This window comes from Neoarius graeffei, chromosome 6 (assembly GCF_027579695.1).
Source record: "Neoarius graeffei isolate fNeoGra1 chromosome 6, fNeoGra1.pri, whole genome shotgun sequence".
NCBI lineage: Eukaryota > Metazoa > Chordata > Actinopteri > Siluriformes > Ariidae > Neoarius > Neoarius graeffei.
In genome coordinates, this window is record NC_083574.1 from 1,202,160 (window position 1) to 1,227,331 (window position 25,172).

Consider the following 25,172-nt stretch of genomic DNA (forward strand, 5'->3'; position numbering starts at 1 on the left):
CAGTCCAATCTTTCTTACACAGGGGTGTTGTCTGCCACATCACTGGGTAATGGAGATGACTTTTTGTTGATATTTGTGAAGCTGGTAGATTGGGTGGTTCTGAGTGAGCTTTTCACTGTATCAGGTCCTCTATATCTGGGAGGAAGAGTCTGACACCGGGACTTGGTTCTAGTAGCTGGGTCCTGGAGTGGAAGTCCTTTTGCAATGCTCCCAATCAGCTCAGGTTTAGATGGGGGTCTTGGTAGTACAGAAGATCTACTTACTGAAAGTTCTGGTCTGGATGGAGGGCGTGGCAATGCTGTTGATTGACTGACTGAAAGCTCTGGTTTGGAGGATGATTGTACCAAGGCTTTTTGGTTGCTTGTTATTTCCTGTTTGGCTGGAGAGCATGGCAGTGCTTCTGATTGGAGCTCTGTTTCAAAGGGATGGCAGGCCAGCACTGATAATTGGCTGCCAAAAAGCTCTGTTTTAGAAGATGTTTTGCTGGAGTGCTTTTTAGACTGAGGTCGTAAAGGTACAGTGGGAGTATTTTGTATGAGCTCAGTGGTTGATTGAGAAAAGTTCTGTTTGAAATGTACAAAGCTGGTGGAGTGTCTGGCTCTGTTTAAGCTATCTTGAGGTTGATCTCCTTTCTGTCTGGGTGGAAGGGTTTGGCAGCGGCTCCTGGATGTGGAGCCTGGGTCTAGAGGTGGAGGTCCATCTTGATAAAACTCTTTATAGTGGGATGTGCCTACTGGTTTTACTTGACTCTGAGGAACAGACTGACTTAAGTGAGGATCTGATGTGATAAGAGAATGACAGTCCTCTTCAGGGCTAATTGGCTCACTGGTGGTAGATTCAGGTTCCTCTCTTGGTAGGTTCTCCTTGTCTGCAGTCTGTAAGTCATTCTCAGTTATTTTGCTTTGCAGCATGATACGGCAGTCTGGCTCCATCTCTATGGTCTCCTCCTCTGAGGTGTTGATTGTTATGTTGAGTTTGGCAGGACGCTGTGATTGCCGTCGTTGCTTCTCCACCTCCTCACTAAGGAGAAGATCTAGCAACAGAGCTTTTTCTCGCTTCAGGCAGTCCTTTAAAGAGCGAGGAACATCTGGAATCAACCATGCCACCAGCATACTGAGGAACATTGCCAGGTTCTGAAACACCCACAAATGCAAAATGAACAAGCTGTCTTGTTGGAGTCAACTATGAAATAATTTCTCTGATGAAACAAAAAAACAACAACTGTATAGTAAATGAACAGGGTGCATTTTAAGCACTTCCTCTTGCCTGTGACATGAAATTCACTCACAGTGAAAACACTAAAGCCTTTCACTTCCACTAACTGACCCCACCTCTACTGTTGAAACTACACTCATAGAAAAAAGGGTTTCTCAAGGATTGTCTAATGGTTATAGCTTTCTAAACATACCTTTTCTAAAAGAGAACTTTCTGTCCAGCTTCAGTTAAGGCTGTTTAGCCTTCTCCAAGACAAACAAATCCTTTTACACTCGTTAAAAATGTATATTCCTCTGGGGGAACCCTAAAAGATGTGTGGAACTCTACAAAAGAGGGTTTTTGCTTCAGAAAGGATTCCATTTTAGGAATCTAAAAACTGTCCAAAGAACCTTGGATGAACCCCAAGGAACCCTTTTCTCTAAGAATGTAGGGTGCTAGATGGAACCATTTTCGACTCTAAACCTTGTGAGTTGTCTTTTGAGGAAAAGGTATGAAGTTGATTAGATTAGAAACAAGCAAGATTGTTTTAATGGTATTATTGTTAAGCACAGTTTTAAAGGCATCTTAGAAATTATATATTTATTACACTTCTGTGCTGTTGCACTGACCTGGAAAAAGATGACAAAGGCAAGTCGGGCAGCGAGCACGGACCAGTATTGTTTAGAGAGCTGATATGACTCAGGGGACCAGGGGGGATCTCGATAATCCTTATACCTGAAAGATAAAGAGAAGAAGAGATGTAATTGTCACTACTGTAATTAAAGAAAGTCTTTCTGTGGTTTTGGGTCTACATGTGCACCTGCAAATACGGAGTTCCCGGTCGAAGCGTGTGCTGTTGGGCGCGGTGCCTGGTTTGAAGTTGCTGGTGTTGAAGTAAGCCAGCGTGTGGTCTATAAAGCCATGCATGGTTCCTGTCTCACTGTACAGATACTGATACACCATCCGTGGAACAAATTCTGATGTGAAGGAGATAACAAATGCCTGAGAGAGAAAGAGTTTAAGAATAAGTGTTGATATACACTATATGGCCAGAACTTTGTGCACCTCTGATCATCACAGCCATATGTGCTTGTAGAACATCCTATTCCATTCTTCTGGGAAGGCTCTCCAAGAGCATTAGTGAGGTCAGGCACTGATGTTGGGTGAGGAGGCACCAGTTCCAGTTCATCCCAAAGGTGTTCAGTGGGGTTGAGTTCAGTCAGGGCTCTGTGCAGGACACTCGAGTTCTTCACTCCAACCTTCACACACCATGTCTTCATGGAGCTCGCTTTGTTCTATACAACTTCTGTGCTTCCAAATTTGTGGCAACAATTTGGGGAAGAACCACAAATGGGTGTGATGGCCAGGTGTCCACATACTTTTGGCCAGTGTAATATAGCTGAAATAATTTAGTATATTTCTGTCATTAATTCTAGCTGTGTAATAAAATTGCACCAGACATTTTCTAATGATTGATAAAGTAGACAATCTCTGACAGTAACACTCATGAGAATGAAACGTAATTTTCTTCAGTGAGCTTCCGTCTAAGTATGAACACACTCTGAATATGCTTTAACATAAAGGTTGCATTTGTTACACACATTTGTGATAACAGCAAACTTGCTGATGCCGCTCAGGATGTTGTACCATATTCCTGAGAAAAGAAGAGACACACTGTTAATTGTGAAAACACACAGCATGGGCTTGCTCTAAAACAGAAACATTTGATGTGCAGAAGAAAAAAAAAGAGTGAGAAATTTACAGCTCAGAATTGTAGAAATGTGACCAAGTACAGTACTTTACGTACACAAAGGGGAATTCAGAAGGTTTAAATAAATGAACTATAAGCAAGTAACGAAGCAACAAATGCTGTAAATGGGAAGCCATGGCCTAACAGTTAGAGAAGTAGCTTTGGGACCAAAAGGTTGCCGGTTTGATTCGCTGGACCAGCAGGAATGGCTGAAGTGCCCTTGAGCAAGGACCCTAACCCCCAACTGCTCCCCAGGCTGCTCTGGGTGTGTTGTACTGTACATCACTCTGGATAAGAGCTTCTGCTAAATGCCATTAATGTCACGTAAATGAACTGTCATGGTAACAAGAAAGAAAAACAGGAAACACATACCACATAAGTTAGTGCAGAAAGTATGAGGATGAAAAGGGACAGACACTGTAGGAGAGTAGAGCTATAAAGACAGAATGAATTCATACCGATCTCCTTTGCTCTGACAGCATCAGGTCGCCGGATTTCAGTCACAAATTTTGCAGCATCAAGTCGAATCTCAATGACGTTGTTGAGCAGAGCAAAGAGGGGAGCCAGCGGGAACGAGGCCACAAAGAGTGTAACAAACCCATACTGGATAACTGCAGCATAAACAGAAACGAACCGCCACAGCCCCTTTCCTTATTCAATACCAGATATGTAATTAAACGTGCTTAAAGTGGCATTAAGGTGACAAAAGCTGATTGCAACATGATCAAATTAAAACTCGATTCAGATCCACTCACTCATTTCCATATACTCCGGGCTCAGACCCTCATATGGTTCCAGATGGTAGTCCAACTCCCAGCGGTGCCGTGGCCGATTTGGATCTTTGTCCTTCTTCTTCTCCCCTCCTTCTTTCTCCTCTTTATATTTACGATACATTTTCTTCAGCTTTCTGAAGCAGAGCACATTTTTTTTGTAAATGAATGAAGTTCTGCTAAATAACGTTTCACCACACATCCACCAAATTTCATATGGCACCTCAGGCCAACTCACCCATCTCACACACACACACACACACACACACACACACACACACACACACACACACACACACACACACACACAAGATATTAAAGCTCTGCTGCATCCTGTGCAATACGCTGCATTCTCTTCAGAGAATGATGCACTTTCTAGTGCATCAATATGTTCAGTTTTGCAGCCTTGATTCAATTTCATACAAATTTGTGTGCATCAAAAAATGGCAAAACATATCTTGTGAGTTTTGCGTTTGTGGCTGAGTCAAGGTGTAGATGAATATGAAATTTCTTATAAAATACTGGGTGGAGTCCAACTGCAGTGTGAAGTATTTCTGGGAAGAGAAACTGTGTAAATTAATGTGGCTGAAGGGAAAGGGTTAATTTTGTGAAAGCTCATCTCTACTATCAGAAAACAAAACAAAAGCATTTAACTTGCAATAATGAGAACGTTTCTTGGAGAACTATTTATATAGCATCTGGAACATTGTTACTGGCTTTAATCGACATTACACTCGGAGAATAATCACTCAAATAACACATACCACATGCCACCTGAGAATTATTAGAACATGCAAAAAAAGTTCACTCTTTTCTTCACCTGTTTTGCATGTAATTTAATTCATTCATTAATTCTTTGTAAACGGTTTTTTTCCTCATAAATGTATGACTTTAGTCTTGGAAATTTGGAGGGTTTTTTTCTTGGAATATTACCCCCTCCTCCAGCTCCGTATTATTATTATTATTATTATTATTATTATTATTATTATTATTTTACCTACAATGGCCCTAATATGCCATCGTAAGCACCATCAAGGCATTTATTAATGACACACACAATTTATTAGACTGTACAAGCAAATTAGTGTTTGTTTGGTGTTTTACTAAATCAGCCTCAGAGTTATTTTTAAACAACTACAAATTTTTATCCTTGGTGGCTTTATGAAGAAACGCAAATCAGAAACTAAAATGCAGAAAAATTAATTGGTTGACAAAACAGAAGCAAGAGAGTGTGTGTGTGTGTGTGTGTGTGTGTGTGTGTGTGTGTGTGTGTGTGTGTGTGTGTGTGTGTGTAAAAACTTACGGGATGGCAATCTCAAACACATTGTTCTGGATGAGCTGCTTCCCTAACATGATCATACCAAGCTGAATACACACTTCAATGAGGCAGCCTGCTGGAGCACACTGAAACACACACACACACACACACACACACACACACACACACACACACACACACACACCCTATAAATCCATGCAGCAAACAGCACAGTTGGAGTGTGGTGTATAGTGTTTGTTTCTCACCTCCTCCATCCGGAAATCTTTAAAGACGTACATGTAGTCACCTGGACGACCTGCAAACCTGAAACAACCCACCAGCGTGTTAGTGTGTAAGTGAAGACCTTCATACTGCTTCCTGTAAAACACTTACACATTATAAAGTTATACACTTCAAGTTTAATTTCCAGACCTGTGGAGGTGTACGCTCTATGGCAGTGTGTGCATGCACTGTACACAGGAATACAAGACTCTGACTAACCTGCCCTTAAAGAACGCCACGTAGAAGACAGGTGCAAAAGCATTCATGCTCTTAAGCAGGAAAGTCTTCAGGATCAGGTGTTCCTCAAACGCTGCTTCGGTCCTTGGAATCTCTGCAACCCCACAAACAGTCCTACGTCATCATCACGCCATTTCTTTATACTCAGACCTGTAGCTGTATAAACATGTTCACACACTGACTGACCTAGCTCCGTGATCCAGGCTGCCACGGCTCCGTAGATCTCATCCAGCACCAAAACCACCAGCAGGTTGATGATGACAGCTGTGGTTGTCACGGTAACGCGCACATTAGCCTTGGCCTCGTGGTCAGGGTTCATTGACATCACTGCGAAAACGATGATGCGGTACAAAATGACACCAGACACAGCTGACAGCGTGACCCCCACCTACACACACACACACACACACACACACACACACACACACACACACACACACACACACACAAAACAGGATGATGAGAGTGTATCAGTCAGTTATAAATGCATGTTCATACACAAATTATTATTATTATTATTATTATTATTATTATTATTATTATTATTATTATTATTAACACTATTTAACTGACCATTAGGAGGATGGAGGAGATGTTGATGCAGCATCCTGGCAGCCGGTCTCTCCATGTGAGAGATTCGGACGCAAACTACAAAAATATTAAAATATATTGCTATACATGTACACAATATTTCACACATTACAGAGTTTTTAATGTGACAGAAGAAAGGACATTTGATGTGTTTGAAGTGTGAGTTATGAACCATTTAAAATGGAGCTATTCTTATTTTTTGTCATAAATATAGGCAGCATGCTAATGATAAATACCCTGAAAAATGGAACATAGTATAACAAAATATTAACACAATCCACCGACATCATAAGAACAAATGTGTGACATCTCAACCAGGATTCTTCTCCTCCAGACCACCAGAGGGCGCCCTCCCCTGGAGTCTGAATCACTTCCTCAGTTGTACTTCCTACTTCCCGTTGAACTGCAATAAAATGCACATGTCCTTGTGCCCCTTTGTGATGCCCTACAGTGTTGTTTGTGGACTGTGGTTCTGGGTTTGAGCTGTTTTGCATTAACGTGTAACTTCCTTTACCTGAACTCATGCACCCGTGTCCTAACCCTGTCTCTGAGTCCTCTGTAAGACTGTTGTATTACCTATGACGGGTTTTAAAAATAGAAATGATTAAAATATTAACTATACTTAAATCACATAAATGAATGAAAATGGTGGTGAGGGGTCAGCAGCGTCTCACTGTCTCTTTGCACCACACTGTTCTACATCAAATCCCACCGTATCCCAAACACACTCATGAGCTCGCTCACAGTCAGCATGTGTATGTGATTAGAGGACTTTAAATCCTGATCTGACTTTAATCCCATATGATCTATTGTGTGAAATACCCACAAGGTTTAATCATCTCTCTCTCTCTCTCTCTCTCTCTCTCTCTGTGTGTTTATTTGTGTAGGTGCAACTCTTTGTCATTGCTATTATAGCCTTGATTTGTAAAAAAAATCTTTAAAAATTATAGTTAATTTTAATCACTTTCCATATCTTGTTTTTTTAAAGGCTTTATATTTTTGTAAATGTTTTGTTTAAAGGTTTTAGAAGAAGAAGGGGTCTGCACGGTGGTGTAGTGGTTAGCGCTGTCGCCTCACAGCAAGAAGGTCCGGGTTCGAGCCCCGTGGCCGGCGAGGGCCTTTCTGTGCGGAGTTTGCATGTTCTCCCCGTGTCCGCGTGGGTTTCCTCCGGGTGCTCCGGTTTCCCCCACAGTCCAAAGACATGCAGGTTAGGTTAACTGGTGACTCTAAATTGAGCGTAGGTGTGAATGTGAGTGTGAATGGTTGTCTGTGTCTATGTGTCAGCCCTGTGATGACCTGGCGACTTGTCCAGGGTGAACCCCGCCTTTCACCCGTAGTCAGCTGGGATAGGATCCAGCTTGCCTGCGACCCTGTAGAATAGGATAAAGCGGCTACAGATAATGAGATGAGAAGAAGAAGGAGCCTTTACTTGTCATGTATACATTACATCCATCCATCCATCCATCCATTATCTATCCCACTTATCTGTCAGGGTCGTGGGTGAGCTGGACCCAATCCCATCTGACTCCAGGTGAGGGGCGGGGCTCACCTTGGGTAGGTCACCAATCTATCACAGGGCTACACGGAGACGGACATCCCTCACACTCACACCTATCGGAGATTTAGAGGAGCCAGTTGACTGAATCCACATGTCTTTGGACTGTGGGAGGAAACCGTAGACTTGGAGGAAACCCACACAGACATGGCGAGAACCTGCTCGCTTTGATACGACAGTATTAATCACTGCACCACCGTGCTGCCCCACATGGACACTACAGCACAGTGAAATTCATTTCTTTCATAATTCAGCTTGTTAGGAAGCCGGGGTCAGAGCCCCGGGTGAGCTGTGATACGGCCCAAAAGGAGCGGAGTGCTTGAACACACACACAGTGGACATTGTGAAACATTACTGAACCAAGCTTTGATGTCCTCCTGACCTTCTCCCTTGTTTTAAATTAAACTTAATGAAATGTTCCTCAGAAAAACAAAACGGATCTTTTAATAATATGTACATTTCAGTGGCCTCATTCCTGCTGTTCACTCACCTAATGTTTCATTTTAGTCTATTATATTATTTCAGTTTATAAAAATCTCTTCAGAGTTATATCTTTGGTCTTTGTGAACTTTAATAATCCTGTGTTCTGAGATCCAGAAGGGTGGAATAGAAATGACACAAATAACACTAACAAGCGTTCATGGTGATGAGAGTTCCAGTAGGATCTGTTTTTGGAACCTGAGAGCCTCGTTCTGAGAGTGTGGATGAGAATAAAGACAGTGTGGGGCGCAGTGAGGTAATGCGGTTGTGGTGAGGTCAGAGTACAGGGCACTGAGTGACATCGAAAGATGCCATCCTCATAAACCCCACCCACTCCCTCAGATAAGCTGATTAGTATTCAGTGTGTGTGTGTGTGTGTGTGTGTCACTCATCTATTAACTAGAAACCTGTTTCTTAGTGAATATCTCTCTCTCTCACACACACACTTTCTCTCTCTCTCTCTCACACACACACACACGCTTCTCTCTCTCTCTCTCTCTCTCTCTCTCTCTCTCTCTCTCTCTCTCTCTCTCTCTCACTCACCAGTGGTTGTCCTCCTTTTGCACATAGCAGCTTCTCTATACCAGTGTCATGCGTCCTCTCATACGACTGCAAAACAGCAGAGGTTAATCTCACACACACACACTTCTTTATAATGCTCAAATAAAAATGTAACTCATCATTGTATGTACCTCATCTTTCTTTTTGTTTTTGTTCTTTTTCTGTCGCTTCTGAAGAAGGAAATCCTCATATGCTGGTCGCAGCTCATCCTGAGAAAAACAACAGCAGTGAATTCAAAGCTAAATTAAAAAATAGATGGTTTTTTTATGTGCTGAACTTAGATATGCAATGTCCTGGAATTGGTTCAATTAAAATGATTAGTTGATTATTATTATTATAATTCATTAGTCCAGTGAATATGGCCATTTACAAAAAAACATTAAAATTATTTGTCTTATTAAAATAAGTCTTGTAATTCACTTATAATCAAAACCACCACATGGGGAAAAATTAGCATAATTCACTTTAAGTTTTATCCTCAGTGAGTTTTTGTCTGACAAAATCCAAACATCAGACCTGGAGCTCACACAGTACAGAAAATCCCAAAGCTAATAAACGAAATATAAGAGAAAAAAAATCTTACTTCAGCTCTGTCCTGTGGTTCAGCATTTAAAGATAAAGATAATTCAGTGTGTAAACGAGTGTACTGAGTGTTTAAACAGAATATAGTACAACCATAAACACACACACACACACACACACACACACACACACACACACACACACACAACTCTGGTGTTTAATGTGCTTCAGAAAAATATAACACTCTTTATTTAGTGAGATATTGTTGTGATGATTAATCAGATCCTCACCTCCTCGTCCTCAGCACCACTGAGATCCCAGCTGTGCTGTAGACACCTCTGTCTCCTCTTCCAGTGCTCCAGGAACACAGCCCCTACACACACACACACACACACACACACACACACACACACACACACACACACACACACACACACACACACACACACAGCTGAATGCAAAACTTTCTACCCCCATGGCTTCTAGGTGAAAAAGTACATTTTTACTATCTTTAAAAAGAGTGTTTTGACGAAGGAATGAAATGTGAGTGAATCCTGTAACACAATGACAAATCTAAAACATGAGGCAAGGAGAAGATCAAGAAATCTTCATCAAGATCGAGAAAAAATCAAAGTTTAGCTTTATGACCTGAATTGAAGAATGCAGTGTGTGTAACCTCTTTTGACCTAAATGTTTTGTTGCTGTAAAATAAATATATTTGCTTCCTATATTTGGTTTTAAGTGTATGCAAACTTTTGCACCTGACTATAACTGTATTTGTACTATTTCTCTGACTGTGCTTTTCTCCAACAGCTGTTCGACTGACTGCCCTGATCTTGGATCAGCAACTGAACCATCCTGTGTGTCCTGAACGCACCCCAGAGGCACATGAAGATGGCGAAGGCGACAGTGGCGTTGTTGTCGAACAGATAGCTGGCGCGTGCTGTGCTGCACATGCTGCTCAACTGCCAATAATCACACACGCCATCACACAGAGGACACATGGTGAAGTTCAGACGCTTATCACACATCTCCTGACTGAGAGACGACAAACACAGAGGGGATTCATTCATAACTATCCACTGCTTTGGCTTTTTTCTGACACACAGAGAATGGAAGAGAGAGAGAGAGAGAGAGAGAGAGAGAGAGAGAGAGAGAGCAAGTGAGCATGAGAACCTGGGCACGTTTGTATCGACGGTCATCCAGCCGTACAGGAACACAGCAATCCCCATCGCTGAGGCGGGAATGAGCAGCTGGGTGTAAACTCCCAACCAGGCGAAGTACAGACCGATCTTCTCCCCAAAGTACCTCCTCCAGGGGTTTACACACACACACACACACACACACACACACACACACACACACACACACACACACACACACACACATTTAGAATCATAATTATGCTCTAATACTAGAAGGACACTCAGAGGGCACAGACCTCCATCAAGGTCAATACTCGAGTCTTCTTTGATATGCGAATCTGCAACTACAACCACGTTATATGTCTGGAGATACAGTATGCCTAATGCAGTCATCGTATTTCTACATTGATTATGTTTCATCGCTACTGAACATTACTCCCATCTACTAGAATTCAAGATGTACAGAATTATTGAGTGCAGATTCCATCATGGCTGTATCTTGCAAAGTCAGCAAAAGTAAAAATAAATTCATGGATCCTTCCTGTGACTCAGATCCACTCCAGAATTTAAATGGTTCTTCTTGGCCCATGCTACACCCTTCCACCAAGTTTCATGGAAATCTGGTCAGTAGGTTTTTGCAGAATCCTGATTACAGACAAACAAACAAACCACACCGAAAACTTGATGGAGGGAAAAATGTAAAACCCTTCAGGGTTGTTTGTTGTTCCTCTGAGGGACTCCTTAAAATTTCTATCTAGATCTTTACACCAAACTGTTTCTCTACAGTATCAGAAATGGTTCTAATATATAAGTAGGACCATTGTAAGAGGCTAGGAACCCTTAAATATCCAATGAATCCTTAAAGAACTCTTGAAAATACTTTTTTTAAGTGTGTACCAAGTTCCATCATAGCTAAATTTTAAATGCCTGTCAGGTTCTTGGTCTTAAGAAGTTCTACACTGATCTCCTGTGAGAGGTGGTGTTCTCTGAGTGATATTAAGAAGATCATGAGCAATAATTTGAAGTTTGTACTAAGCTAATACACACATTCTTCAGGTTCCTCAAGGGTTCTTTGGATGATTAAGGCTTATTGGTTTCAAGCTGGAAGTCTTTCTCATGTGAAAATACACTGCTGTAAAGTTCTACAGAGAACCTTTGAGATTTCCACCAGAAGAACAACCAAAGATCCATAAACGTTTGAAATTTTCTAAGAGTGTAGCAATGAAGATAATAACTGTTCATAATATAAGATTAACCCTTTAAACTCCTTGGCAGAAAAAGGTTAAATCTAGAACCTTTAAGGATTCTTCTGCTTCTCTTTCCAAAAAAAAAGGGGGGGGGGCAAACCATGGAATCCTTAAGGGCTGATTTTTGAAGAGCAAAAATACTCATCGATATATTTTCAGAGTGATGTATCTCGAGATTTTCGTACCTGATGAGATTGACGGGTTGATACTTGAAGAAAACTCCGTAATTGGCCCATTCATCATGTAACAACTGAGGAAACACACACATGACGAATGATATTAAACTGTTTTATAAACAAGTAAAAGTAAATATCCTAAACTCCTCCCACAAACATCAGACATCCAATCAGAACAGAGATCAGAGCTCACCTGTCGGTCATTGCGAAGCTCTTTAATGTCGGAGGTAAAGTCTCCCTGTGGAAACAACAGATCAGCTTCATCTTGCGCTCCTCACTTATACACTTACACATTTTATTTAAACATTTAAAACATATTAATAACTGAATAAAGGAAATGTGTCATAGTAAATAGGGGATGCGATCATCATCCATCTGTGAGTCCAGATTTATATTCACTCTCATTACTGCACAGCTTTAACTCAGTTTCAGTGTAGTTACTGAATAATTCATTTCAATAACTGAATAAAATGCTTTAAGATCAAATAACTGAATAATAAACCTGGACTTTAAAGGGTTAAAGTAAGAAACACACTCTGTTGCACAAAATTAATCCATACACAGGGTTATGTGATATGATGCGACGGATATGTAGCTGAGTTACCGTTGCCTCCATGAAGCTGATTATTTTCCTCTAACAGCACATCCCCCAGTGCTTTATTCCTCTCACACCACAGAAACTTAACAACTATTACAATTTATTAATTTATTAATAAACAACGCGTCATACATTTTCTCCACTGATAATTTATGCTTCTCGTTATTTATTGTAATTTAACTTGACTTTGATCACCACCTCAGTTACAGCATTAATCATCAAGAGGAAATGTGATCACATTAGAAATAAATAGGTATTTAAAGGTGCTGACTGTGACATCATCTGAAATTTTCAAAAAATTTTTATTGTGCATGACATTTTCCTCTGTCTCGCAAGAACAATATCATGTGGAGGAGATGTGATCATTTTGATGTGCTGAGGGTCGCTTTTCTTTGTTTTGGGACTGTTTTCCTTCCTCTTGAGGTAAAGAGTACGGCCCTACGACCAGCCTTTAGTCCCGGGTCTGACTTTAAACTGCAACCGGTGGTGAGTCTCAGGTCCAGGAGGACTTGAGTATTGGGGAAAGTGGAGTTATCCCTTAATCACCATCGCTACCAGGTCCACTCTGACCCAGAGTGGTAGCACCTGCCTGGGTTCCAGCTATGGGCTAAATAGTATACCACTGTTCAAAAGTTTGGGGTCACCCAGACAATTTTATGTTTTCCATGAAAAGTATTTACCACCATAAGTTGTAAAATGAATAGAAAATATAGTCGAGACATTTTTCTGGCCATTTTGAGCATTTAATCGACCCCACAAATGTGATGCTCCAGAAACTCAATCTGCTCAAAGGAAGGTCAGTTTTATAGCTTCTCTAAAGAGCTCAACTGTTTTCAGCTGTGCTAACATGATTGTACAAGGGTTTTCTAATCATCCATTAGCCTTCTGAGGCAATGAGCAAACACATTGTACCATTAGAACACTGGAGTGAGAGTTGCTGGAAATGGGCCTCTATACACCTATGGAGATATTGCACCAAAAACCAGACATTTGCAGCTAGAATAGTCATTTACCACATTAGCAATGTATAGAGTGGATTTCTGATTAGTTTAAAGTGAACTTCATTGAAAAGAACAGTGCTTTTCTTTCAAAAATAAGGACATTTCAAAGTGACCCCAAACTTTTGAACGGTAATGTACATCACCAATAAGGTGCTGGCAGCAGAGCGCTTTTCAGTGCAATGTGGCAGATTGAACCCAACAGGGTCAATGACACACCACCAGATGGCATGCGGAAGAGCCACTCAAATGGCCAATGGATGACATCACTCGGCAAGTCAGTCGTCACTGCGGGGTAACTTCCATACCCGTCAGGTCTGTGGCACTTTTGTGCACCACTTGGATCAGGTCTGGAGGTCCAGAGAGACGACACGATGGGTTCATGACATCATTTGTTTTACCTTACTGTACAAAGCGCTTTATTAAGAGAGAAGCTCTGGTGTGGGCTCGCGGCCCATCTCCATTTCTGCGCATCTTAATGAAGCACTCATCATCGCTAGCAATGGACAGCTGACGAACGAACAGCCCTACGGAAACGAGGAGCTTTAAATAATTAGCATAAGTATGGAACTACATCACACCAAGATGGCGACACACAGAAAACATCGTGACTCTGCACCGACCTTGGACAGTTTTGAGTCACAGGGATGTAATTTATGGTTGATGTTCGCGAATAGATCCATGAAACAAAAGACGAATATATCTTTTCTTTTGTGTTCTTGTTTCTTTCTCTGTAATATCAAAACATTAGGTTTATAACTCCATACTCAGACTCACCAATCCAAGACAAGTGCTACAAATTCTTCATCAGATTTCGCACCTGTTTCAGCCTTCAGTCGATTCCAGCGCTCGAGCTGTCCCTTCATGACAAACTTTTAGTTTCTGTCGCTTTTCTGATGCACTTTCTAACTGATTCACTTTCATATCTTCCTTTTCTTTTCCACTGGTGGGAGAGCCAAGTCCGCCATGTTCACCAACACCGACTTGTCTTGGTTAAAAGTAGCTGAAACACGCCCCACGATGGTCATGTGATATTGTTGCTCGCTCGCTTCAGCGATCTCCAGAATCGTAAAATGTGGGACGCTTTTTATCTTGGCAAAACTTTCACACACAGGATACGCGGTGTGTGTGCAGCAGAGAAACATCTCGAAACTCCAACAGCAGCAGAAATAAACATCTCATCTCATCTCATTATCTCTAGCCGCTTTATCCTGTTCTACAGGGTCGCAGGCAAGCTGGAGCCTATCCCAGCTGACTACGGGCGAAAGGCGGGGTTCACCCTGGACAAGTCGCCAGGTCATCACAGGGCTGACACATAGACACAGACAACCATTCACACTCACATTCACACCTACGCTCAATTTAGAGTCACCAGTTAACCTAACCTGCATGTCTTTGGACTGTGGGGGAAACCGGAGCACCCGGAGGAAACCCACGCGGACACGGGGAGAACATGCAAACTCCGCACAGAAAGGCCCTCGCCGGCCCTGGGGCTCGAACCCAGGACCTTCTTGCTGTGAGGCGACAGCGCTAACCACTACACCACCGTGCCGCCCAGAAATAAACATTTTACCCAGAATTCAAATTTGCAGTCAGAACCTTTAAATTGTTTTAATAACATTACAAAATGTATTATTAAGTCATTAAATTATATCTTACATCATGTAAAGGAAATGCTGCATCGTAAACTCCTTTAGCAAGTAACGACGTGATTCCTGAAGTGTAAACAAAAAGATTAATGAAAGAATTAATTTACAGGGATCGTTTATATCGACTTCTACAGACTTTATGCTTAAACATGACAAAGTCTAAATTCTCTCAAAATGGATTATTAAACTGTAAAACAAACGTAAACACTGAGTGTTTATTACCCATAGTGTGACATGACTGAGTACACGCCGTGCGTCTCAGGATCTCAAACACCTGCAAACACCACAGGGAATATAAACACCTTTAGAATGTTCTCACAAAAACTTTGTACTAATGTCAAGATTACTTTTCTCACAAACACAGAAGCTCACAATTCTCCCTCGCGTCGCCGTGTCGAAGAGTGTGTTCCTCGACTTGAGGTCAAATCTAAAGACACGAGAGATAAGGTGATGAAAGTGGTCGTGTGTGTGTGTGTGTGTGTGTGTGTGTGTGTGTGTGTGTGTGTGTGTGTGTGTGTTTACAGGTGTAGCTTCTCTCGGTTGAATGGCAGTGACAGGACTCGTGTATGTGGGTTTTTTTGGGGATCCGGGACGCCCGGCTGGAAAGGCTGATTCAGTTTCTCCCAGAGTGAACTCAGAGCTCCAGCGAGTCCTGTTTTCTCCTTCAGCTCATAAATCTACAGTAGAGAGCAAAAGACAGAGGAGGAGAAGAAATGCAATTTATATGTAATCTGAACATTCCTCATAGAACTGTGCAACTGAGAAAACTGACACTTCCTCAGTGGAATAACCAACACTGTCCTCTGAACACTGAACATTTCCATGTCCATTTCCTGAACAAAGGAAATGGAAAACATTCTGTAGTTTAAGAATTATTTTATAAATTCAAAGCTGCATAAAATAAAAGTGGGATACGAGAGAAAATAATGAAATCACACCAGTGTGAGAAAAGGTTCAGAAATTCAGCACAAAAATAAGAACATTTACAGTTCTGATGTTCAACTTGCTAATTATATCTCCGTGTGTGTGTGTGTGAGTGAGAGAGAGAGAAAGAGAGAGAGAGAAAGAGAGAAATATGGGTGAAAAATTGGGACTGACTCTTTTAGTAGGAACTTTGATCTTCAGAAGCTCAGCCTCACGACTCAGCACAGACCAGGGGACATGGAGACGCGTAAAACGCACTGTCTTCGTCTGAGAGAGAGAGAGAGAGAGAGAGAGAGAGGAGAGAGAGAGAGAGAGAGAGTTGATATATTTATACTCCCCATCCACTTTAATAGGAACTTGTTGTTGACTCTAAGATCCCTGTTCTTGGCTGCAGGAGTGGAACCCAGTGTGTTCTTCTGCTGTTGCTGAGATGCTTTTCTGCTCACCACGGTTGTAAAGAGTGATTATATGAGTTACTATATCCTTCCTGGCAGCTCAAACTGCTCAATCTGGCCATTTTCTGATCTCTGACTCTCTCTTATCAACAAGGCGTTTGTTTCCACCCACAGAACTGTCACTCACTCACTCAGTGTTTTTTGTTTTCCGCACCATTCTGTGTAAACTCTAGAGACTGTTGATTGTGTGTGAAAACCCCAGGAGGAGATCAGCAGCTTCTGAAATACTCAAACCAAAAATACTCATCTGGCTCAAACCAACACCCAGACCACAGTGAAAGAAAGTTGCACTCTGAGATCACAATGTTTCCCGTTCTGATGTTTGAACATTGTGAACATTAACTGAAGCTCTTGATTTGTATCTGTGGGATTTGGTGCATCGTGCTGCTGTTGAGGGATCGGCTGATTACAGAACAGCAGAGAACAGCAGGTAGATATTCCTAATAAAGTGCCCAGTGATTGTATGTAAATGAGATACTTAGCTACAATCAGACACATTGAGGAACAGCATTAACAGTGTTGTCATGGTTACAGATGTTTCTTTCCTATATGAACACAAACAGCTGCAGAAAATCATTTTTCTCTACAAAACACAGAGACGGAGCGTTTAACGTGTAAATCTTTAAAGGTGTGTTGTGTCCTTGTCTCTGCTGTCCTTGTTTACTCAGTTTTCAGTTCTTTTACACTCACTTAGAAATAAATGATTTCTCTGTGAGTCAAACTGAAGAATGATTCATAAATGTTTTGGTTTGACACTGATGGTCAAGCATTCAGTCACAGGCTTTTGCACACACACACACACACTGATTATAACTTAGTTTTTTTAATAATTAAAACGTGTGTGTGTGTGTGTGTGTGTGTGTGTGTGTGTGTGTGTGTGTGTGTGTGTGTGTGTGTGTGTGTGTTTGAAGTGCAAATAAAAAAAACCCACACATTAACACACACCTCCTCATCTCGTTCGATCTCCAGACCCTGCTCCTGCAGCCCTCGCTCAAACTCCTCCCTTATCAGGGCTTTTTCTTCTTCTCCTGGCCCAGGAGCCACACCCACCTCCAGCTCCGCCTCCACCAGGTCATCCTGTGTGTCCATGTGGAGAGGGATGGGACTCTCAGGTGGCAGGTCACCGTTGATGACGATGGAAAAGCGTCTTTTGCAGTGATACACGAGCACATAATCAACTCTCCTTCGGCCATCAGCGAAACACACACCTCCTCTCAGACATGGGTGGAGTTTATTCTAACACAACACACACAGTGTTATACAGGAGCATTTTAAATAGAGTGGTTGAGTTTACTTCTGCTGTACGGTTATTTCTCTAGAATAAATTCACTTCTATACAGCAGATCAAATTTGTAATAAAAATATCTCCATCTTAAAAGGGAAGTGTGAGTCATTTTTAGCTCCCTCTGCTGGCTGTGAGGTGAACAACAACAGAAACCAGACGTTCACAGACTTAAAAATGTGACTGCTTTTTTTAGAGAAAAAGTCTAGAGTTGAAGGGAGCGTGGAGCTAATTTCAGGGCCAGAAACAGAAGTCTACAGGAAACACTGAGAATCAGTTACTAAAGAATCACATATTTAAGGTATTTTTGAACGTGTTTGATTACATGACCCTAGGAACACTTAACCTTTACAAATTGCACCTCTTAATGCACATTTAACACTTCATGACGAGGCTTAAATGCAAAAGTAGTGAAACTGAGGTGAAATTAATTCTCAATGTTTGCTTCATGAGTTGATAAAAGGTTCAGAGAGAGTATTGATGTGTATAGTTACACAAGGATCAAGATTAAGGAAATTTGTCCTACAGCAGGGCAAAAAATGGTGAGTGATAATGTAGTGAACAAACAGAAATATTAAAGCTGAAGTGTATTGCAGTGTATTGAGGCGAAATGACTGTCCAGTGAGAAACTGTTTAAACAAAAGTCTGTAACAGTGATGTGAGTGAATATGTGAATTATACTTTGATGTGATTTATGGGGTGCAGACAATTAGAAACCTTTAGGACTCTCTGGATTAACTGCCAAAGGTTTTGTGTTAAATTCTCTGTCAATTCATCCAATTAGAACCACTTTAAAAAGCAAAGAACTCTTGAGGAACCTTGTTAAGATGATACAGTCACTCATAACTCTCAAAAATGCCTTCGTTGTGTTGCAAGTGTTCTTTAAATAAGAACTGTAATTTTTAAAAGACACAAACATGCACACACCAATTCCTCGGCAGGTTTTCCTGCATTGTGTCGGCCTGTGGCTTTCTCGTGGCTGAGTTCAGAAATATCTCGGGCGACACTGCGCAGTTTTTCATTGTGAATGGACGAGGATTCACTCATGGCTGGAGTTACTCGCATGCGCTCTGGAGCTCCATTCCATGTCTCTGAAGAAAGAAATAGTGTGTGTATGACAGACAGACAGACAGACAGACAGACAGACAGTCTAATTGATGGTGTTGTGGTTCAGCACCATGGACAGTTACATCATATAAAATTCGATGACGCGATCACACGCTTACTTACACAGGTCATGCCATTATCACACACACACACACACACACACACACACACACACACACACACACACACACACACACACCTCACTATCAGTGTCACAGGTAAACAGAAGCGGATCTGTCACTCAGAATGAACTGAACACCTTAATTTCCTCCAGCAGCTTTTTTTTTTTCTTCTAAAAGCCAGCGGCGCTTCAAAACCCTTTACAAATATTTACAATCCAAAACAAGCTGTAAACAGGAATATGGAACATCTCTGTGAGTGAAGGTGCAGTATATTATAAGCCGAGGCTGCGTGACGCATTGAGTGGAGCCTGAAATAGCTCAGCTTAACGCACTGGCCTCTAATTACAGCCCGAACCCGTCCACCATCACAGCGGCTCGTTAAAGCCACTATACAGCCAGGACTTTCTGACCCAATACCCGCCTTACCAACACCGAACCCACCTAACCAGCACCGAACCCGCCTCATTTCTGTTACACAGCAGGGTTCCATGACCATGAGCGCTCCTGAGAGGAGTGTGTGATTAGAGCAGTTATTACTGAGCTACAACACACACACACACACACACACACACACACACACACACACACACACACACACACACACACACACAGAGTTTAAAACGATATGAAAAACGTGTTATTTATAGATACATCTCATTCATGTGACTGGAGATCAACAGTTGTCCGAGCGCAAAAAATAAAATAAAGTCAACAACAACAACAACAACAGCAACAACCCTCCGCATACTGCGCGCTCCTTGCGCGCTCCCGTTCATTCCGCCGTGTTAAATCAGAGCGGCACCGACGCTGTAAACTGGACTCACCTGAGCCGGACCTGTGAGAGGACATTTTCCGTGAAAAGCGCGTCGGGTGTCTGAGCAGCGCGTGACATGGAGGACAATCCGCCCGTCGGCTCCGCGCGCAGGCTTAAAGCGGCCGCTTCTTCCCGTTAATTCCGCGCGCACGCAGCTTCAGGCTTTACGGTCAGAGCCCACAGGAGCCCGAGCACAGTGACCCCACCGGCTCAGAGCCGCTCACACACTCCCTCAGTCCCGCCGTGTGTCCGGGATTTACTGAATGTCCTCAGTGTTCCACTGCTGAAAGTCCAAACACACCCGCACACTGGAGGTCTCAGGGTCACTGCAGAGCCCACCCTGCTATAGAATGAGTCCACGTCAATAAATGTAAAAGACATTTTAAACACAGGTAAATCATGGGCGGAGCTAAATCAAGGCTCGCCTCGTGTGAAGCACTTTCAGATCAAAGTTTATCATCATCTTCTCCAGCACTATTGCCAGGTTGGGGTTCATGTGGATCCTCTTGATCCACATGTCATTAATTTGAATTCTATGCCAGATGCACTTCCTGTCACAACCTTTCCGGGTTTGGGAAACAACCATGCACAGTTTTAGAGTAGCCAATTATCCTAACCTGCATGTCTTTGGACTGTGGGGGAAACCGAAGCACCCGGAGGAAACCCACGCGGACACGGGGAGAACATGCAAACTCTGCACAGAAAGGTCCCCGTCAGCCAATGGGCTCGAACCCAGAACCTTCTTGCTATGAGGTGACAGTGCTAACCACGACACCACCGCACCAGCTGTTTTCAGACCAAAGTTTTTGGTTCCTTTTTGCTGTTTGCATTCACAATGCCACTAGGAACGCCAAAGTGACAAAAGCCGTATCTTTTCAAACTGCTGTTCATGGAAGGTCACGGGCGGCGTAACACACTCAGAGGACAGCGCTATCCACCCACTTCCCTGTGCATGAGCTTGCATCATGATTGGCTAGCATCACTGTAATTGACAGGGGAGAGAATATGCCACCCCTCCCTCCCCATTTTGTTCTCCTGGGCTCTGGGCCATGGATGGCTGTGGCACCATCAGGATTCTTCGGATTCTACGGCAAACACTTTTCTGTTGTACCACTCAGCAGCCAGCCACGTTTCCATAGAAACGGATCATTCCACTGCATTGTAGAATGCGGGAGACAGGAAGTGTGATGTGCTGACAGTGAATTCTTTATTTTCTGGTCATGGTGGAAGCTAGTTGGTGATTGTTTATTTAAAATATGATTATCGAACATGATAGTGTGGATTATTATTATATACCGGGTTTTCGTACACAATAGCTAAGAAACACCAGAATATTTAGTTCAATTAAGATTGTTATATTTGGGTTGGTTGAAATGGTGGTTACTGGTGCTGCATTGGCTCGTGTGTTCATCCAATAAGTGCACATTTACAGAAGTTGGAGCTTAGAAAGTCCCTCAAAATGGCTTTCTAAGAACAATGATCATCCTCAGAACAAGCTCCTCTGGTCAGAAAGTGATTTTTATTATTATGAGCAGTTACCCATGTCACATGATTACTACTTGGTAAATCTCACTCTGGTTGGTCAGTCTGAAAGATCTGAATGCGCACTACAACATCTCTGGGACATTTTGAAAGTTAATTTCCTCGTAGCTAGTGTATAGCACACACGGAACAGAACACTAGATTTATTATAGCTACAGTTTATGTTTATCTTTACACTCATTTGGCAGACAGTTTCATCCAAAGCAACTTACAGATGAGATAAAGGCTACATTTGGCAGAACCAGGATTCAAACTTATCTCCTCATGAACAGTAATCCAGCACACTAACCTCAGATCCACCACAGTGCTCAGGGTCAGAGCTGTGATTCGGGGCTCTCACTTCATCTGACAGTCACTTATATGGATAGAACTGAGCAGCTGAGGCTTAAGGACTTTGTTCAATGACCAACTGTGTCATCTTGTGCAAGATGGGATTTGAACTCACAACATTTTGATTGGTGTTAGAACCAAAAACATTACCAAGGCCCCTCATGTCCATCATCTCTTTTTATCCACTTATTAATTACAGAAAAGTATCAGAGATGCATGTACACCTGGTCTACAGGTACTGGGCGTGGAACCACAACGTTCTCAGCATAGAATTAAATGAAATGGTTCATAAAGAGGCCAGCGCTGAGTCTTGTCCTACAGATTTAGGTGTCTGAATCATATTTTTCTAATTAAAACACTGACTTTCTCAGTTCTGCTGTATAAAACAGATTCAGGGTGGAGCTATGTCTAAGTTCAGTTTGTGATGTCACTAAATAAACTTCATGGCTTTGAACCAATTAAATGTTTCTATGCAAATTATTAAAGGATGACAACATAGTACCCAGAACATTTCAGCCACAGGCTAACTGGCTAACTTAACCGAACGTTAGTGATCGAGAGATGGTGGTTGTCATGGTAACATTTTATTCCCTTAAATATATTAATAAGAAAATAAGGATGTAAATCAAGACTAGTTTATCAGCAGTTATTAGCAAACCTCGGTGATACTATACTGATAGAAGTGGCAGGAGGTTGTGGGTGTATTTGCATATTCAATTTACATATTCATGTATATTCATAGATTGTGGATCTTTAATGAGGAGAGATGTGGAGAGACGTTCCTCAGATATTTTTAGTTGTTTTTTTGGGGATAAGAAATTATTTTTTAGGGGACCTCTGGTTTGGGTGAGCATGTGAAAGCAGCGTTGTCTCAGTCTCGCGCAGTGATAACTTTGAAAACTCACTTTTTCCTCAAAACCCCAATCGACTGAGAGTGGAAGAACTAACATTAGAACCTTGAATACCTTGGAGAAATGTCAAAAGCAACAAAAGTGTCTAAAAAGACTGAAGCGGGTGCTTCTCCGGTGGGCAACAGCACAGCACAGCGCTAGCTAGTATAGCTAACATGCTAGAATACCACAGAGCTAGCATCGCAGCTGACTTCAAAGCAACATTCACTGCTCTGGAATTGAGACTCAACAAAATGCAGACATCGATAACAGAGCATGGTCAGCGAACGGACTCATTGGAATCCTACGCTGAGCTGCAAGCCCAACGAATTCAAGCACTGGAGGAGAGGTGTGTAGCACTAGCAAATAGCAACACCAAGCTAACAGCGAGGACTATCGACCTCGAAAGCTGCAACCGCAGAAATAACATTAGGATAATCGGCCTCCCAGAATCAATCGAGGGACCCAGGCCCATGAGCTTCTTTGCCGAACTCCTGGCTGAAGTACTCAGCGACCAGATTCTTCAGTCTCCTCCTGAATTGAACCGGGTGCATAGAGCACTCACCGCTAAACCACAACCCGGCTCACGGCCCAGACCGGCAATACTTCGCCTTCATCGCTATCAAACCAAAGAGCTGATAATTCGGGAGGCTCATAAGAGACAAGGGAAACTTCAGTACCAAGGGTCACCAATTCAGATTTTTGAAGACTACATGCTGGAAGTCGCTGAGGAACGAGCTAGATACTGAAAAGTGATGGCCGATCTCTACAACCTTGCTCTTCGGCCAGCGCTTCTCTTCCCGGCCTGCTTGCAGATTACTCTGGAGAGCAGAGCAAAGAAGAGAATTTCATCTCCCAAGGAAGCCACCACCTTCGCGGCCAAATATCAACAGGCCCCGAGGCCCAATTAGCTTAACAGCTATCCCACCCGCGGCTAATGTGAGCCATGCTAACTTAGCTCCCTTACAGGAGGAGCGGATTTCTTATTGTGTTATGAAAAATGTGTTCAAGGTTCACATGCATTACTATGGGGGTCCCAACTGGCTTTTTAAAGCTGCGGGAGCTGAAACAAGTAAAGGAGAAGAGGAAAGACAACGCAGAAAGGGAAGTATGAACATTTGGGTTTAGTTTTGATGAATGGGACAGGGGAGAAGGGATGGGGAAGAACGTCTTCACCTGATTTTATTTATTTTGTGTTCTGTGCTATGTGTGTAATCATTTTACATTGTGCTATTTCTGTACGGAGGATTCCACTCACTTCTCGCTGCTTGCTCCTTGAGACTGACCTGACAATCTTACTGCTGGATGCTGAACCATGGCTAGTGTAATCAAGGGGGGTACCGCTGACGGATGGTCTGTGAGGATTATTTCACTAAACACGGGTGGGCTAAACACTGCTATCAAATGTACAAAAGTTATGACACACATCAAAAACCTAAATGCTGACATAATGTTTCTTCAAGATATGTATTTATGCAACTCTGATCATAGAAAATTAAATAGACCTTGGATTGCCCAAACTTTCCACTCTCAATTCAATGTAAAAACAAGGGGCACTGCCATACTAATCTGGAAAGATGTTCACTTCACCTCAGGTAAAGTAATTACAGATTCAAACAGTCGCTATGTTATTGTCACCAGTACATTATACGAAAAGCAGGTAATTCTAGTATCCGTCTATGCTCCCAATTGGGATGACCATAACTTTGTGAGCTCATTATTTACTACCATTCCAAATTTAGATTCTCACCTTCTGATAATGAGAGGAGACATGAACTGTGTGATCGATTCAACACTGGACAGATCTAGCCCACGATCAACTATGTCTATGAAAATGTCCCAGGCTTTTTCCACGTTTATGAGTCAATATGGATTTGTTGACCCTTGGCGATTTTCACATCCTTCCGTAAGACAATACTCTTTTTTCTCCCATGCACATTGTTCATTCTCATGTATAGACTACTTCTTGGTAGATAAAAAATTTATTCCAGCTATTGTCTCCACCCAGTACTTACCCATAACAGTGTTGGATCATGCCACAGTAATCTTAGACCTTCACTTTAGTATGAAACCAAAGGGATTCAGACACTGGAGGCTAAATCCTCTTTTGCTGGCAGATGCCAACTTTTGTAAACATACAACCCCGATTCCAAAAAAGTTGGGACAAAGTACAAATTGTAAATAAAAATGGAATGCAATAATTTACAAATCTCAAAAACTGATATTGTATTCACAATAGAACATAGACAACATATCAAATGTCGAAAGTGAGACATTTTGAAATTTCATGCCAAATATTGGCTCATTTGAAATTTCATGACAGCAACACATCTCAAAAAAATTGGGACAGGGGCAATAAGAGGCTGGAAAAGTTAAAGGTACAAGAAAGGAACAGCTGGAGGACCAAATTGCAACTCATTAGGTCAATTGGCAATAGGTCATTAACATGACTGGGTATAAAAAGAGCATCTTGGAGTGGCAGCGGCTCTCAGAAGTAAAGATGGGAAGAGGATCACCAATCCCCCTAATTCTGCGCCGACAAATAGTGGAGCAATATCAGAAAGGAGTTCGACAGTGTAAAATTGCAAAGAGTTTGAACATATCATCATCTACAGTGCATAATATCATCAAAAGATTCAGAGAATCTGGAAGAATCTCTGTGCGTAAGGGTCAAGGCCGGAAAACCATACTGG

At 42.1% G+C, this 25,172-nt stretch overlaps 1 protein-coding gene across 1 annotated transcript; it reads right to left on the bottom strand.

The window, feature by feature from the left end:
- Positions 1 to 14: 14 nt before the first annotated feature.
- On the bottom strand, positions 15 to 18,754 carry ano2a (anoctamin 2a). Its single transcript, XM_060923096.1, has 26 exons — positions 18,602 to 18,754; positions 17,338 to 17,628; positions 16,112 to 16,204; positions 15,536 to 15,690; positions 15,386 to 15,440; positions 15,236 to 15,287; positions 15,024 to 15,079; positions 11,962 to 12,006; positions 11,778 to 11,842; positions 10,377 to 10,511; positions 10,078 to 10,238; positions 9,491 to 9,573; positions 9,262 to 9,273; positions 8,810 to 8,887; positions 8,661 to 8,726; positions 6,065 to 6,139; positions 5,678 to 5,879; positions 5,474 to 5,585; positions 5,239 to 5,296; positions 5,018 to 5,118; positions 3,700 to 3,851; positions 3,403 to 3,555; positions 2,796 to 2,848; positions 2,015 to 2,196; positions 1,824 to 1,929; positions 15 to 1,133 (listed from the first exon to the last, which is right to left on the bottom strand). The coding sequence occupies exons 1-26, from the start codon at positions 18,737 to 18,739 to the stop codon at positions 15 to 17; spliced, it is 3,798 nt and encodes a 1,265-aa protein (XP_060779079.1). The 5' UTR covers positions 18,740 to 18,754.
- Positions 18,755 to 25,172: the final 6,418 nt, after the last annotated feature.

Excerpts from the sequence above, each read along its gene's own strand:
- ano2a (XM_060923096.1), bottom strand. The coding sequence starts at position 18,739 with ATGCGAGTAACTCCAGCCATGAGTGAATCCTCGTCCATTCACAATGAA. Across the intron at positions 16,205-17,337 it reads AGATCGAACGAGATGAGGAG|ACGAAGACAGTGCGTTTTAC; the intron begins GTGTGTGTTAAT and ends TCTCTCTCTCAG. Across the intron at positions 3,852-5,017 it reads GTGTTTGAGATTGCCATCCC|AAAGCTGAAGAAAATGTATC; the intron begins GTAAGTTTTTAC and ends GCTCTGCTTCAG.